This window comes from Argentina silus, assembly GCF_951799395.1.
Source record: "Argentina silus genome assembly, chromosome: X".
Classification (NCBI taxonomy): domain Eukaryota; kingdom Metazoa; phylum Chordata; class Actinopteri; order Argentiniformes; family Argentinidae; genus Argentina; species Argentina silus.
This window is the reverse complement of record NC_139653.1, coordinates 49,141,913-49,157,608: the sequence shown is the minus strand read 5'-3', so window position 1 is coordinate 49,157,608 and position 15,696 is coordinate 49,141,913. Positions and strand designations below refer to the sequence as shown.

General features: G+C 41.6%; 1 protein-coding gene across 1 annotated transcript; it reads right to left on the bottom strand.

Moving 5' to 3' along the window:
- Positions 1-509: 509 nt before the first annotated feature.
- On the bottom strand, positions 510-15,286 carry LOC310822558 (carbohydrate sulfotransferase 15-like; the record flags this gene model as incomplete). Its single annotated transcript, XM_083694934.1, has 7 exons — positions 510-700; positions 924-1,071; positions 8,619-8,775; positions 9,220-9,376; positions 13,073-13,213; positions 14,323-14,662; positions 14,813-15,286. 7 exons carry the CDS (start codon positions 15,284-15,286, stop codon positions 510-512), a joined length of 1,608 nt encoding a protein of 535 aa, XP_083551060.1.
- Between the last annotated feature and the right edge of the window lie 410 nt (positions 15,287-15,696).

Sequence of the window (15,696 nt, the reverse complement as noted above, 5' to 3'; positions counted from 1 at the left end):
TCATGTTATTTTTTTAAGAATAATACAGACATTATCCTCAGATAAAATCAAGAGTGTGGTTTACATTTCCAGATGGTTCTACAATAATTGAGAGTGAAATGCTGTGAGACATGGGTTGATGACATGGCTCACTAGCAAGCCAACAGCTCTGCAGTCAAGACATCCAATCACAGAGAACTGTAGTCCCTCAGGATATAACAGGATATAACCCACTCCGTAGTCATTTTTCCACAGGAAAGAGATGTCACCATCCCCAAAATTACCCTTGTGTTTATCAAGGCAAAAGGCCAACGAACGAAGATCACAGAGGTCAACACAAATAGTTCCTTTAGAAGTTCAAGCCCTTCATAGATGCATTTCAGAAGACTTCAGTGGACGTCGCCACCAGCCGTCCTCGGTTTCCTCCACCATTGCCATCTTACGGGACATTGACCATGGGGGAGTACTGTAGGTCCTCAGAACTGTAGGTCCTCAGAACTGTAGGTCCTCAGAACTCAGACGTTCATCCCTCAGGTGTCTGTCCACTGGAAGGCCTTGTTCTCCAGGATGTTGGCTAGCTTGTGGTTGAAGGGTTGGTGGAACTCCCGGAGGATGTCTCTGGTGATGGGCAGCATGGGGCCCAGTCTCCTGTCTGCTGCCCTCCTGGTGTTGGACATGGGCCTTTTGGTGAGTGCAGCCTCCTTCAGTTCTGATAAAGGACCTGCGGGGAACAAAAAAGTACAGGCCTATGTATGCAGTTGTTGAAATACACACTCTCAATACAAACATGCACAACCAAAGACTCATAAACTCATAAACACTTTGTCCTTTGCTGAAATCTATTATGTTATCACGTTATCTTAATGTGAGGCGTGGGGGCTTTGAACATTGAACTATTGTGTTAATGTTGACTATCTGACAAACAGTTTGATTCCAGTACATACCCACACTTAGAAAGTCAAACACATTGTGCATTGACAATCTCAGATTAGCAGCATAGTCCTCCAGTCGAAGGACTAGAATCTGATCCCTGTGGAAAACCATCAACCAGTCCAGCAGGTAGACAACATACAGGCCCAGGTTCAGTCTGACCTGGACAGGACACAAACAAAGACCTGAATGTTAGACTTACTCTGCCTCTCCAAGTAAGGCTTCAACATCACACATCACAGTGGAGAGTAAAGTAGTGTCTCAGTACTGTATAAGTCATGTCAGGTGAGACGGGCAGGGTTTTGAACCCAGGTCTCCCACATGAAAGACCCTGGCTACCTCATCAGGTGGGCGTTACTCCAAATCACCTCCGCTGCACAAGCGTACAGCAAAGTACTTCACTGATCCAGTTAACAGTTCACAAGCTAACCTGCAGAGGGTCTCAGATGCCAGCCTAAAGGAGAAGTCTCCTCACTGAATGTGACCCAAACCATTTATTTCAGCAAGGGGAGAAGTTAAATGTTGTAATGGAGCTTCAATGGGATACAACATTTCTTTGCACTATCATACATTCAATATCATTGACCAGAGCTGCCAGAGCTGCAATATACGCATACCAATTTGAAAGAGACAGCGCATTATAGCCACCAGTAAAGAGCGTTTTCCACAGGTGCTTTTGTATTTAAGGGTATATATAGTGACCTTTGTAAGTAATAGGACAGTGAAGCATTTTTTCTTATTTTGTCCCCAATAGTTTGGATTTGAATTTAAACAATTACTGTGAGGTTAGGTATAGATTCTCAGATTTTATGTGATGGTATTTGTGCACATATACGTACATGTAGGTTTCACCATTTAGAAATGACAACACTATTTCAATGCACCAAAAGTCTTCCTTGGCCTACCAGGCAATTTTCGATGGCTGAGATCACCAGTGCTTTCTTTGTTTCTGTTCCAAAGTGTTTTTTTATTAAGTCTAAGGTTTTGGCTAAGTTTCAGATTTTTTTTTAATCTATCTAACCTTCTATCTATCTAACCTTTCAACTATCAAGCCTCATCCTTTCTTCCTTTCACCAGTTACTACTGCTTCACTCACTCATATAACCCATACTGATTAACCTCTTAATTGTTTAATCGTTCTATACCTCCACTCTCTCATCTATCCATCCTCTCAAATCATCAACCCTGATAAAAGCTTTCTGATACCTATTCAACCTTTTTTTTTTTAAACTATTAAGCTTTTTGTAACTCCAAAAACTCTCATCCGGTTAACCAACCAACTCTATCACTCTCAACCACTCAACCAATCAACTCTCTACCCACTCCACTGAACTACCCCAGGCTCATCCTATCTATTTCTCTATTATCTATCTAACGTTCTATCTTTCCAACCTTATTTCTGTCCTAACCTCTCAACTACATAGCCATCATCCTTTCACCAGTCACTACTGCTTCACTCAGTATAACCCATGCTGATTAACCTCTTAACTGTTTTGATCTTTCTATACCTCTCCTCTCTCATCTATCCATCCTCTATTTCACCTATCCATTCATCCATCCAGTCAACCAACCTAATCAACCTATCTCATTTTCTTTCAACTACTCAGCAAATATATTTATCTATCCATCCTCCAAACAATGTTTATTTATTTTTTCTACTTCCAAAATAAGACTTTGCAAGCCCACAAAGTTCCTTATGGAATTTTCTAGTGAAATACATTTTCAGAGTAGCTTCCCCAATGCTCATGAATAAATCTGACTTCTATACAAAGGTAATGAGACAACTGTCTGATGATAGATTCTACAAAAGATTGCCATTTGCCCCATGTTACTATGTACTCCATGGTTGCCATGGCGCCGTAATGGCTGCCTAGTTGTTAGGCTCTCACTAATTTCACTGTATTTTAATATTTTTCTGTTATTGTCAATGAGAATTCATTTTGAACTGTTTGCTGTTTTTGATAGTTAATTAACCCAAACCCTTTGCCTACAATATTCTTCAAAAAGAATGTGAACTTCAAGGATAAACTGGACTACTACAGTAGGTACCCAGCTATCCTACTCCTCTAAATTTCTGCATAGCTTTCAAAAAATGCAAACTCCAAAATGCTTTTCTCAAGACACTGGGCCAACTACGGTGGAAAACATACAGAGGAAGAGAGCTGGACAACAGAAATCCATCAAGCCTAATTCATCCAGAGATGCCATCCCTCATGTAACAACTGCTGAGGTGAGAAACCTGGGGTGCAGCCAGAGACTGTGTCCTGCCACTGTTGCTTCCCTACAACACTATCCAGCAAACTGTAATCGATGACACCTGAGGATGGCACTGTTTAACACAGGTCCATTAACAACAAGGGTCTGGACCACCTATTCATCAACCTGCCTCGATCAACTAGTCTTTGACATAGTCCGCCCCCTGGTACACCACTGATCTGAGTCAACTAAAATCTAGAGGACGTCAACTTGAGCATCTCTTCAAGAAAACCTGTCTCACTGTACATGCTGAGGCCTACAAACAACACCAGCAGCTGTGCAGAAATGCTCTCCAAAGTGCCCACTCCTCCTACTATTCTGATGTCATTCAGTCCGGTTGTGGTAATCCCAGAGTACTCTTCAACACTATTAACAAACTCCTTAATCCTATGGACAATCTCTCTCACTCATTCACCACTGACAAATGTAACTTGTTTTTGTCATGCTTTCAAACCAAGATCGACAACAACTATAACTAGCTGGCCACTTCCTCTGCCTTGCCTGAGCAAGACTCTGACATCTCTCTCACAAACAGCTCCTTCTCCAATTTCTCTGAAATCACCATCTCTGACCTTGCAAATGTGGTTGCAGGCATGAAGACCTCAACCTGTGCCCTGGACCCAATTCCACCTTGGTAAAGGCCTGCCTCCCTACAATCAGTCCGCATCATCAAAGCTGTCAACTCCTCCCTCTCAACTGGTAATGTCCCTCCTGCTCTAAAGCTTGCTGCTGTCACCCACATACTTAAAAAACCTGGTGTTACGGCCGCAGCCAACGCCTGCATGTGTCTATCTCATTCAGTCTTTGTTGTCAAGCAGGCTGTGTGCTCCAGGGCTCGGAGGCTCTGCCCATTTCCTGGTTGGCGTCATCGGGGATCCTGATTGGAGCGATCATTCCGTCCAGCACCTATCTGGACTGGGTGCCGGGAGCATAAAAGTTTGGCCAGCTTGTCATTCGGGGAGCTGTGTACTGTTGAGCAGTTCCCTTCTGTGATTTTCATTAGTAATCATCCGATGTTGATTCAGTTCCTGTTGTGTTTTTTGAACGAGGCACTAGATTATTATTTAGAAAACTGGGCCAGGTTATAGCGATTCATAGTTCTGTGTTACAGAATTTCACCCACACTTAGTAGATTATTTTGTTTAGACCCACTAGGAGCAGAGGTGGCTGTTTTGAATGTATTTAAGTTTTGACCACTGTAGTAGTACAGTGAGGTTTTATTTTCACATTGGTTTTGTTTAAACAAAGATAGTTCAGTTATAGCTCGCCTTTTAGGAGCTCTCTTTTGGTTATATTTGTTTGCTTAATTTGAACAGCACCTGCAGGCCTGTTTCCTTTGTAGTTTTGCCTTTTGTATTGTTACTGTTTTACCTTAAAAAATACTTTCTAAGTTCCTTGTGAATAAAAAAACTTTAATTTACCAAATCCATCTGGTTCTCTGTTGCTTCCCCTAACGAGCTTGGTTGTAACACATGGATTGGACCCGGACAGCCCCAACAACTATAGACCCATCTCAAAACTCCCTTTCCTGTCCAAAATATTGGAACAAGTTGTCGCCTCCCAGATGAAAATCTACCTGGACTCCAACAACCTCTATGTGACTCACCACCAAAACTATCACTCCAGCCACTCACTCAACCCTAGTCTTGCTAACATCAAGTCCTAGATGCAATGCAACTTCCTCAAACCGAACTGCAACAAATCAGAAATGGACCAAAGTCCCTCTCCCACTCTACCCAAGACTTCAATATCAACATTGATGGCTTCACTCATATCAAGCCAGGTCTGTAACATTGGTGTCATCCTGGACTCCACCCTCTCATTTGAACCATGTCAAACACATGTCTAAAACTGCCTTCTTCCACCTCAGGAATGTTGCCTGTCTCCGACACTCCCAATCCATGCATTTGTTACCTCCAGGCTGGACTGCTGCAACAGCGTTCTATTTGTGGCCACCAACAGACTCCAACATGTTCAGAACTCACATGACACATCACTCCAGTCCTCCAAAACCTTCACTGGCTCCCAGTCTGATTTAGGATTCAGCTTAAGATTCTCCTCACCACCTACAAAGCCCTCAACAACATGGCACCCTCCTACCTCTCTGACCTCCTCCTCCAGCACACCCCTACCCGCAGTCTCCGGTCAGCTGATGCCGACCTCCTTGTCCCCATCACCAGAACTAAACACCGGACTGGGGGAACCAGGCTTTCTGCAGCCCCCACTCTTTGGAACACTCTCCCAAACCACATAAAATAATCCATCACGCTCTCCTCCTTAAAATGATCCCTCAAAACCCATTTTTTTAAACATACTTTTCTTTTTGGTCCATGTGCATTTATCTACTCCTAAAAAAATTACTTAAACCACTGCTCAGACCACAAGTAGAGGAGATAAATCACCTTGCTGGATCGACAGGTCATGAAATGTATAATCTTAAACTGTTTGGAGGTCGACTTTTATTTTTATCTCTTTGTATGCTGGGAAATGTCAACAAGGGAAAAAGTACATGGGTCTATCAAGGTTTGAGGTTTGAGGACGGGTCCACAGTATCAGCATGTACCAACAAATCCCTGATGTTCTTTGCTCTGGAATGCACAAATAAAGACAGGTTGTGAAAAAGGTTCCCTACAGGTCTCATTATGCCAGACATGGCAGTGTTTTTTGATGATGTCTTTGATATGGGCAATGATTAGTGTTTTTATCCTTTAGGCCATTAAAGACTATCAAAATATTATCAATATAACATCAGTAGAAGAGGATTTGGGATTATTAGTGTATTGCTATTAATAGACTGATTCTTAAGTAGGCCCATAAACAGACTTGCATAGTTAGGGGAGTATAGCTTCCATGGCAGCCGCACCCGTAAGATGTAAAAATAAGAATTTTTCATACAAAAAAATAGAAGTAGATCAGTAGGGGGAATCAGATTATACCTATGTCGAGAACAAAACACAGTGCCTCCAATCCTTCTTGATGGGATGTAGGTAATACAGTTTGTATTAAATGTGTAAAATATCGTATTCAGCTGCCCATAGACAATGTATGGTGAATACCGGTTTCGGTCAGACAGAGCAAATTAAGATGGTTTTCCATAATGAACTCACTGAGGATGGGACCCTTGTTGTTATTGGATCTGGTGCTAACTGTTTAAATGAGCGCTAGTCTGATATAAACGTTCTAACTAAGCTGTTGCAAGATACAGCAGAAACAACCACAAACAACAGTACTGCTGTTAAATGTCCTCCATGCATAAAATAAAAGAGAATACTCGATAATGGATGTAAAAAGTTTCTTGAATTAATCTGTTGAATGAAGCACGTATAGGCTATTGCCATAGCCCATACCAGATAAACACAGTATTTCAAACAAGAAAACAGCACTGAAAGACAACCGCAGCAGCTAGGGTCAGCATAGTTTCTACTGTAGTCATCTCACAGCCTGTTGTTGCATGTTGCTCACCTACTGTGGCTGTTTTGTATCCAAACATGTCAAAAACCAGTGGTTTTTGCCATCAAACCCAGTGGTTTTTGATGCCACTGGCATGTCTGGCATAATGAGCCCTGTAGGGCACCTTTTTCACAACCTGTCTTTATTTGTGCATTCCGAGAGAAAAGAACATCAGGGATTCATTGGGTACATGCTGATACTGTGGACCTGTCCTCAAACCTCCCCAGCATTGATAGACCCATGGGCTTTTTCCCTTGTCGACATTGCCCAGCATGCAAAGAGATTGCAAAAAAAAGGTGAATACGCTATCTAGTCAGTCGACCTCCAAACAGTTTAAGATTATCCATTTATGACCTGTCGATCCAGCAATGTGATATATCTCCTCTCCTTGTGGCCTACAGTTTATAGGCAAGACCAATTGCCAGTTATGTGCCCATATCACCAAACACAAGCATGCTATTTGCAGAACGGATGAGAAATTTCCTGTTGCTAGACACTTTTCCCAAGCCAAGCACCCACCTGAAAGTCTCAGTTTTTGTGGTATTGATGAAGTACATACTACTACTGCACCGCAGACACACTGATCATTTGTATATCTCACACTGATGATGGTTGCATCACCGAAACACATCTGTATTTATCTATTTTTGTAATACTATGCACCTTTTTGTTTGAGCACATTCATTAAATCACTTCTAGTATTTTCTTTTTTTCAAGAGCCTTATTGGAATCCTGAGTGTGCAAGTTCATCCTTTTTCTGAACAATGTATGAGAAAAACACCTTTATTTTGAAATAGTTTATTTTCCTGTAGGTAGTCTACTGTATGTAGGTGGTCAAAAGAACATCTCTGGATTTCCTGGTAGAACCAACTACATTCCATTGCAACCCCAGGCAATGACAGCTGCAGTAAACCTCATGGTAGCTACTGTGATTAAGCTGGCTCACCTCAACCATAACAAAGTGAGTACAAGTTGTGTTTTTGGGGAGTAACATTGTGAAAAAAAAACTTCTCCTTGACCAATATGCTTCTCAATCTGAAGAACTTTGAAAGGAAGCTCAGTTACCAGGTTATCTACCTACTTCTACTGTTATCTACCTACTTCTACTGTGGCGTATGTCACAATACATTTCCACTTCCCTCGAGGAGGTGACAGTGACTCGAATAACAAAACCTATTTGACACTGAGGGGAAATTTAGGGGGGGGAAACCACTTGTCAGGCATAGGCAACATCATCTCTGACCGTTGCTTATCTAGATCACCTTTAGAATTCACTCTGCTGAGATATTCAGCTCCTAAAAGGAAGTGGGAGTTTCTTCTCTCATGTCTCATGATCACATCCTGACAATACACACAAGGACAGCGCCACAATCAACAGTACATTTACAAATACACTGATTTCAAATTTCCCGCTGGGACCATATATGCTGAAAAATGTATGCACCACTCACTGCAATGTAAGTCACTTTGGATAAAAGCATCAGGTAAATGGCATATATACATTATATACAGTACCAGTCAAAAGTTTGGACACACCTTGCCAAGAGTGTGCAAAGCCGTCATCAAAGCAAAAGGTGGCTACTTTGAAGAATCTAAAATATAAAACATATTCTGGTTTGTTTGACACTTTTTTGTTTACTACATAATTCCATATGTGTTCCTTCATAGTTTTGATGTCTTCAATATTAACCTACAATGTAGAAAATAATAAAAAATAAAGAAAAACCATTGAATGAGAAGGTGTGTCTAAACTTATGACTGGTACTGTATACTGTATACATATACATTATATACATATAATGTATATATATACAGTACACTATATATATGTGTGTGTGTGTGTGTATATATATATATATGTATATATATATATATATATATATATATATATATATATATATATATATATATATATATATATACTGTGTATATATATATAGAGAGAGAGTATTGTACACTTGCAAAGCTAGCAAGCTGAGCGAGATGATCAGATTGCCACTCACCGGCATGGCGTAGGAGAGGCTGGCGTTGTACACACAGGAGCGTATGGAGTGCTCTGCAAGACAGGCCTCAAACAGCTGCAGGCTCTCTCCAACCCTGACATGGAAGTCTTCCACTGACTTGTTAACCATGCTGAAGTACAGGTAGTCTGAATATAGCCTATAGGAGACACCAAACCACAGGAAGGTCACTGGGTAGATTGTGAATGACAATTTGTGAATGACATTGATCGCACTGAATAAATGCTTAATTAAAGGGATAGTTCATTATTTCACACCTTATAGTCAGATGGTTCCTTACCTTGAAAGTAGTCTATGGGCCAGGAGAAACTGTAATCCATGGCTCATATTTGTTTAAATAGCCACTACTAACTTCAGCTAACTTTAGCCACCGCTAACAAAACACCAATGAAAGTGATAGGGGCAAGTAGACTAAGTTCAAATTCAAATTTGTGTATAATAGTGAACTATCCCTTTAAGGCGTGATATCATCATGATCAGACCTACACTGAGCCTACACAACACCAATACCATTAGATATTACTCATTCTGTTCTTCTGTCCTCATTTGACAACTACACATGGAAGAGAAAGCTTTGTCCTACCTCTCTACTGGGTCTCTCAACATAACAATGATTTTAGCTTGGGGCTGAACTGCGTGGATGAAGTCCTGGGCCAGGAAAGGGGGTTCCCCATCCACTCTGTTGTCATAGAGATAGCTCCAGGCTTGATTGTCCCACATGGTAGATGCGCTTGCCTCACCTGTCAATCAAACAAGTTTGTGACTCCAACCAATATATTACTTCTAATAATAATACATTGAATTTGTATAGTGCTTTCTCATGGACACAAAGCACTTTACATGTCAAAAAGATGAAAATAAAAATATAAGTGGACAGTCACAGAACATACATAACATACAGCCCTATACTGTACATTAAAAGCCTGCCTGAACAGGTGAGGTTTTAGCAAGGTCTTAAAAGAGTCAACACTGTCAGCAGCTCTGACATTGTAGGGGAGAGCATTCCACAGGCGAGGAGCAGCAGATGAGAAAGCTTTGTCACCCGTAGTGTGGAGTCTGGTTCTGGGGACAGTGTGGAGGCCAGAGTGGAGTCTGGTTCTGGGGACAGTGTGGAGGCCAGAGTGAGGAGTCTGGCTCTGGGGACAGTGAGGAGACCAGAGTGGGAAGTCTGGTTCTGGGGACTGTGAGGAGGCCAGAGTGGGGAGTGGGAGGGGAGGCCAAGGATCAGGGCATTGCAATAGCCAAACGTGATAAGATTAACGCATGTATGAGTTGTCCAGCATCAGAAAAGGAGAGAAATGGACGGATCCGTGTGACAGCTGCCTTGTTTTATTGATGTGGGTCTCAAATTAGAGGGTTGTGTCCCCAAGGTTTTTGACAAGTGTGGAGGCTGTGACCGTCACATCGTCAATAGTAGGGCAGAAGTTATTGAAGTATTTTTGATGTGTGATTTTGAACCAATGAGGACAACCTCTGTTTTTATCAAAGTTGAGTTTTAAAAAGCTGCTGTGCATCCAGGTTTTTATACTTTGTAGGCAGCGGTTGAGTGTGTTCAGTGCAGGTGAGGTGTCGGATGTAGATTTGTGTCCTCTGCATAGAGGTTAGGGTTAGCTGAGAACGAGGCACGGATAATGTGGCCAAGGGGGAGCATGTAGATACAGAACAGCAGGCCCAAGACACCATGGAGACCAGTGGATGGGGCTGACTGAACACTGTTGATGGTGACAAACTGTTTGGTGAGGTATGATTCGAACCAGGATAGGGCCAGGCCGGAGAGACAAGCAAGGCTCTCAAGCCGTTTCAGCAGGATAGAATGATGATAGTATGATGAACACTATACTAATACTGGGTCGGGCCTCCCTTTGCTCTCAAAACAGCCTCAATTCTTCATGGCTTTGATTCCACAAGATGTTGGAAACATTCCTTTGAGATTCTGGTCCATGATGACATGATTTTCAGGTGCACTTTCAAGCTGTTTACATTTACATTTATGGCATTTAGCAGACGCCTTTCTCCAAAGCGACTTACAACAAATACATTTGTTTAAGTAAGTGAATCATCTTTCGAACAGTCATCATAAGACAAAGTAATCAATGCTCACACCAGGGGCCATTGGCAGTCGTAATGCCAGAAGCCTTTTTTTTTCATTTTTATTTTTTTATTAACAGGAGAGAACTTGTACAGGGGGGAAGTGGGGGTGAAGAGGTCTCAAGGGTTGGGGTTAGGGTTAGTACAGGGGGAGTAGTGGGGGTGAAGAGGTCTTTAGGACGGAGTAGCTGTGAATCTCCCGTTCTACCACATCCCAAAGGTGTTCTATTGGATTCAGATCCGGTGACTGGGAAGGCCACTGAAGAACACTGAACTCATTGTCATGTTCATGAAACCAGTTTGAGACGACTTTTGCTTTGTGACATGGTGCATTATCATGCTGGAAGTAGCCATTAGAAGATGGGTAAATTGTGGCCATGAAGGGATGCACATGGTCAGCAACAATACTCAGATAGGCTGTGGCATTCAAGCGATGATTGATTGGTGTTAACGGGCCAAAAGTGTGCCGAGAAAACATTCCCCACACCATTACACCACCTCCACCATGACAAGGTGTACAGGTGTTCCTAATAAAGTTCTCAGTGAGTGTATATATATATATATATATATATATATATATACAGTACCAGTCAAAAGTTTGGACACACCTTGCCAAGAGTGTGCATAGCTGTCATCAAAGCAAAAGGCGGCTACTTTGAAGAATCTAAAATATAACACTTTTTGCTCACACTGTTTACTACATAATTGCATATGTGTTCCTTCATAGTTTTGATGTCTTCAATATTAATCTACATTGTAGAAAATAATAAAAATAAAGAAAAACCATTGAATGAGAAGGTGTGTCCAAACTTTTCACTGGTACTGTATATGATATATATAATTGGATCTGAGGAGTCCTATTAGGTTTGACTGTATGATGTCACATTGACAAAAACTAGTGCTTAGTCCACTACCTTCATAAGAAAAGCTATAGCACATCTGCATAACATCTCATAATTTTTACATAAGATAAGTAGAATGACTTTTTTAAGTATGTTTGACTTTGTAATAAAGTTCACTAGTTATTTTACTAGTTATTGAGAACTACTACTTCTAAAGGACAAGGCGCTGGCCTTGTCCTTTAGATGTATTTTAGATGTGCCTCAAGGTTTCTTCCTCTGTGGGAGTTTTTCCTTGCCACTGTGCCCTATATTTTTCTCCCCTCTGGGGAGTTTTTCCCTTGGCTTACTCCTGGGGGTCTATGATTTGGTGTTAGATCATATTGTTTGTATTATATTTATTGTTTATATTGTTTAGATTATTTTCTTGTGAAGCACTTTGTGACATTTGTCTATGTAAAAAGCGCTTTTCAAATAAACTTGATTGAATATCATATCTTCAAATCATTGTCCGTATTGAGTGTTGACATTACTGTGCTGGATAAAGCAGAGCCAATTAAGAGAAAATCCATGAGTAGAAGTGCAAACCCTAACAATGGAGAGAAAGTACAAAGAGTCTCCAGGTTTTAATCAGGGTCATATTCCTGTTCTAGTCTGTTCAAAAGGTCCTGGACTGGCAGAGAATACTGAATGAAGTTTATAATCAGACATCTCCTTCCTATCAATACACATAAGCGCGCACACACACACACACACACACACACACACACACACACACACACACACACACACACACACACTCTCTCTCTCTCTCTCTCTCTCTCTCTCTCTCTCTCTCTGTAACACTCTTTCTCTCAAAATGCAATGCAATTATAGAGGTCATAGAATGGAGACTAAAGTGCAAAAGGTGCATTTTCAGACTCTTTACTAACTCTTCACTGGTTGAATTATCAGTGTCCTCAAAAACATTGTTAGAGATGAGGTACAATAATAACCATGCTGTCGAGTTATTTTTTGCTCTGATCTGCACTACTCAAACATATTGCGGCACCAAGCCTAACATCCACTTTCTCCAGTGCTAAGCAATGTCTCTACTACAGTATTACCCTATTTCCAGTCAAAGATGTTGTTAAATATGTTGTTACTACATCTTAACGGTCCCTCCTAAAGACCTCTTCACCCCCATTACCCCCCATTACCCCCCATACACCCCACAAGTTTCTCTTCTTTTAATAATAATAATAATAATAATAATAATAATAATAATAATAATAAATTCCTTCTTCTAGCATTGTGACTGCCTATGGCCCCTGGTCTGAGCATTGATTACTTTATCTTATGATGACTGATGGATAGATGATTCACTTACTTAAACAAATGTATTTGTTGTAAGTTACTTTGGATAAAGGCATCTGCTAAATGCCATAAATGTTAATGTAAATGTACTGTAGAGTACATTTACATTACAGATACAGTTCAAAGTCAGTCAGGGAATGACTAGCTGTGTACCTGTGATGAGGCGGAGCTTGCTGTGGCCTCCGGAGGTGTTTCCCAGGATGCCCTCCTGGATGTGGTGGGCTGCCAGGTCAAAGAGATCCAGGTAATCCTCCACTGGGAAATGCTCACAGAGCTCTCGTAAATGGATCATACCTGCACCACAGGGGAAGACCATGCATGTCTGTATTGGTTTATGTACCTCTGTGGCTTGATGTGGTGCTCTGTGGCTTAGTTGGTGGAGCGTGGTGCTACCAATGCTTTGGTTGTGGGTTCGATTCCCACTGGGACCATGTATACTGATAAATGTATGGACTCACTGCAATGTAAGTCGCTTTGGATAAAAGCGTCAGCTAAATGGTAGATATCATGAAATACATTGTTGTTCCTCTGGTGAGGTTCTCTTATAAGCCCCTATGGGTTCTTCATATTTACCTGCACACTTTTTAAACCATGTCTTTTACTCTAGCTGTTTGTGCTTCACCTTTTTTTTTGTGAAGAAAAAAATCATCATTCATTCCATTCATTCATTCATAGCTCATTTAATTATTTCTCTTGTGAATATAGATTCTTTTCACTAGAAATTGTAAAAGATTTTCTAACCAGATGTATGGTGTGTCAACTAAATGTTATCAAAGTCTGACAGTAAGTTCAGAGCTTTTTTGTCTTGTTATGGTTTAAGCTTAAACAACAAAAACAAAAAACACCAAACAAACGATGGAAGGGGAGGTACTGTATGGGTCGCTGTACCTATGCAATAGCAGAGTGTGTGTGTGTGTGTGTGTACAGTATGTATGTGTGTGTGTATACAGTGTGTGTGTGTGTGTGTGTGTGTATACAGTATGTGTGTGTGTGTGTGTATACAGTATGTGTGTGTGTGTGTATACAGTATGTGTGTGTGTGTATACAGTATGTGTGTGTGTGTGTATACAGTATGTGTGTGTGTGTGTGTGTGTGTGTACAGTATGTATGTGTGTGTGTATACAGTATGTGTGTGTGTGTGTGTGTGTGTGTGTGTGTGTGTGTGTGTGTGTGTGTGTACAGTATGTATGTGTGTGTGTGTGTACAGTATGTGTGTGTGTGTGTATACAGTATGTGTGTGTGTGTGTGTGTGTGTGTGTGTGTGTGTGTGTGTACAGTATGTATGTGTGTGTGTGTACAGTATGTATGTGTGTGTGTGTACAGTATGTGTGTGTGTGTACAGTATGTATGTGTGTGTGTGTGGGTCGCTGTACCTATGCAATAGCAGGGGAAATACTGCTTACCAAACCGTTTCCTTGTCCACCAGTGTGGCTCTTTCATGGTGGTGAACCTGACTTCTGGATGGAGCAGTAGTCTGCGGAATAAATCTGTCGTGCCACATTTAGGCTGACCAATAATGTAGAAATAGGGAAGGCATCGCAGGCGATAGTGCTTCCCATTACTGTGGTACAAATGTTTCTGGAAATTAGTATTAAGATAGTCGCAGACACTTCGGAAGCTCTTGGAGCGGAGTGTGTACAAATTGTTCCTATATGGGTCAACCTCGGTTGTTCCAGAGTGCTCCTCATACCAGCAGGGGCTCTTGATGTTGGGCAGAAACTGATGGGCAATTGCAGAAAACAACTGTGGAGAACAAAAACAATATACAATTTCAAATGTTTCTCAGATACTGTCCCATTGGAATGATGCTATCATATTACAATTCTCTGATAATATATCATCACTCTTAGCCTGGGGAGCAAACAACAGTCCAGCCACCTTTCTCCTACTCACATGAGAATCACTAGCGACCACATCCTTCAGTGCAGGCATCTTCCTGGGGCCGAAGTCCAGCTTGGAGGCAATGCAGTTCATAAGGGGCTTTATATTTACATAATCCTTGGCAGAGGAGAGATGAAGGGGGATGGTGCTTTGGTTCACTATACACCTCAGGTGGACCTGAGATGACGGCATCAGCAAAAGTCCCTTTTTGTCCCAGATCAGGATGTAAGACGCCATGAAGATGAATGACAATGTCAAGGCCACCAGGAAGCTAACCACTTTGACCTTTGTGACCTTCCTCAGAGGGCCCAACAACCACACAGGCACCCGCTTGCCCTCCTGGACGGTGGGCTGACTTGTGTGACCATTGTCCAAACTGAGCATCGCCGGTCTCTTCCTGTAGTTCTCACCCTCCATGGGGCTGAGTAGGCCATGTGTATAGTCCACCTGGGGAATGTCACCATATTTGCAGTCGGTGAGAGACATATTGTTGACAAGGCAAGACAGGGGTACTGGGAAAGGGGTTATACGGGAGTTTGTCTTGCTGGGGAGCTCAAAGCACATCTATCATGGAATGGGATACTTGTTGAGGTGCAAAAGAGGGCTCATCAATTATGTATCCAAATGTGGAGGTAAGCAGACATGGGACAGTAGGTAGTGCCCCCCCCCCCCTGATTTTGATGTTCTGTGGAGAATGGCCTTCTCAGCAGGTTGTCTGTTGTCCTGTTAAACCAGATCAACCAATCACACTTTATTTCTTATGGCACACTTCATACAGAACTGTAACACAATGTGCTTACTTAATTATTAATTAAAAGCACTCTATGTAAAACCAAGGCTTTAAGAAGTATTTAAAAAATGTCCAGAGACCGTTTACTATAAACAAATGTCACACA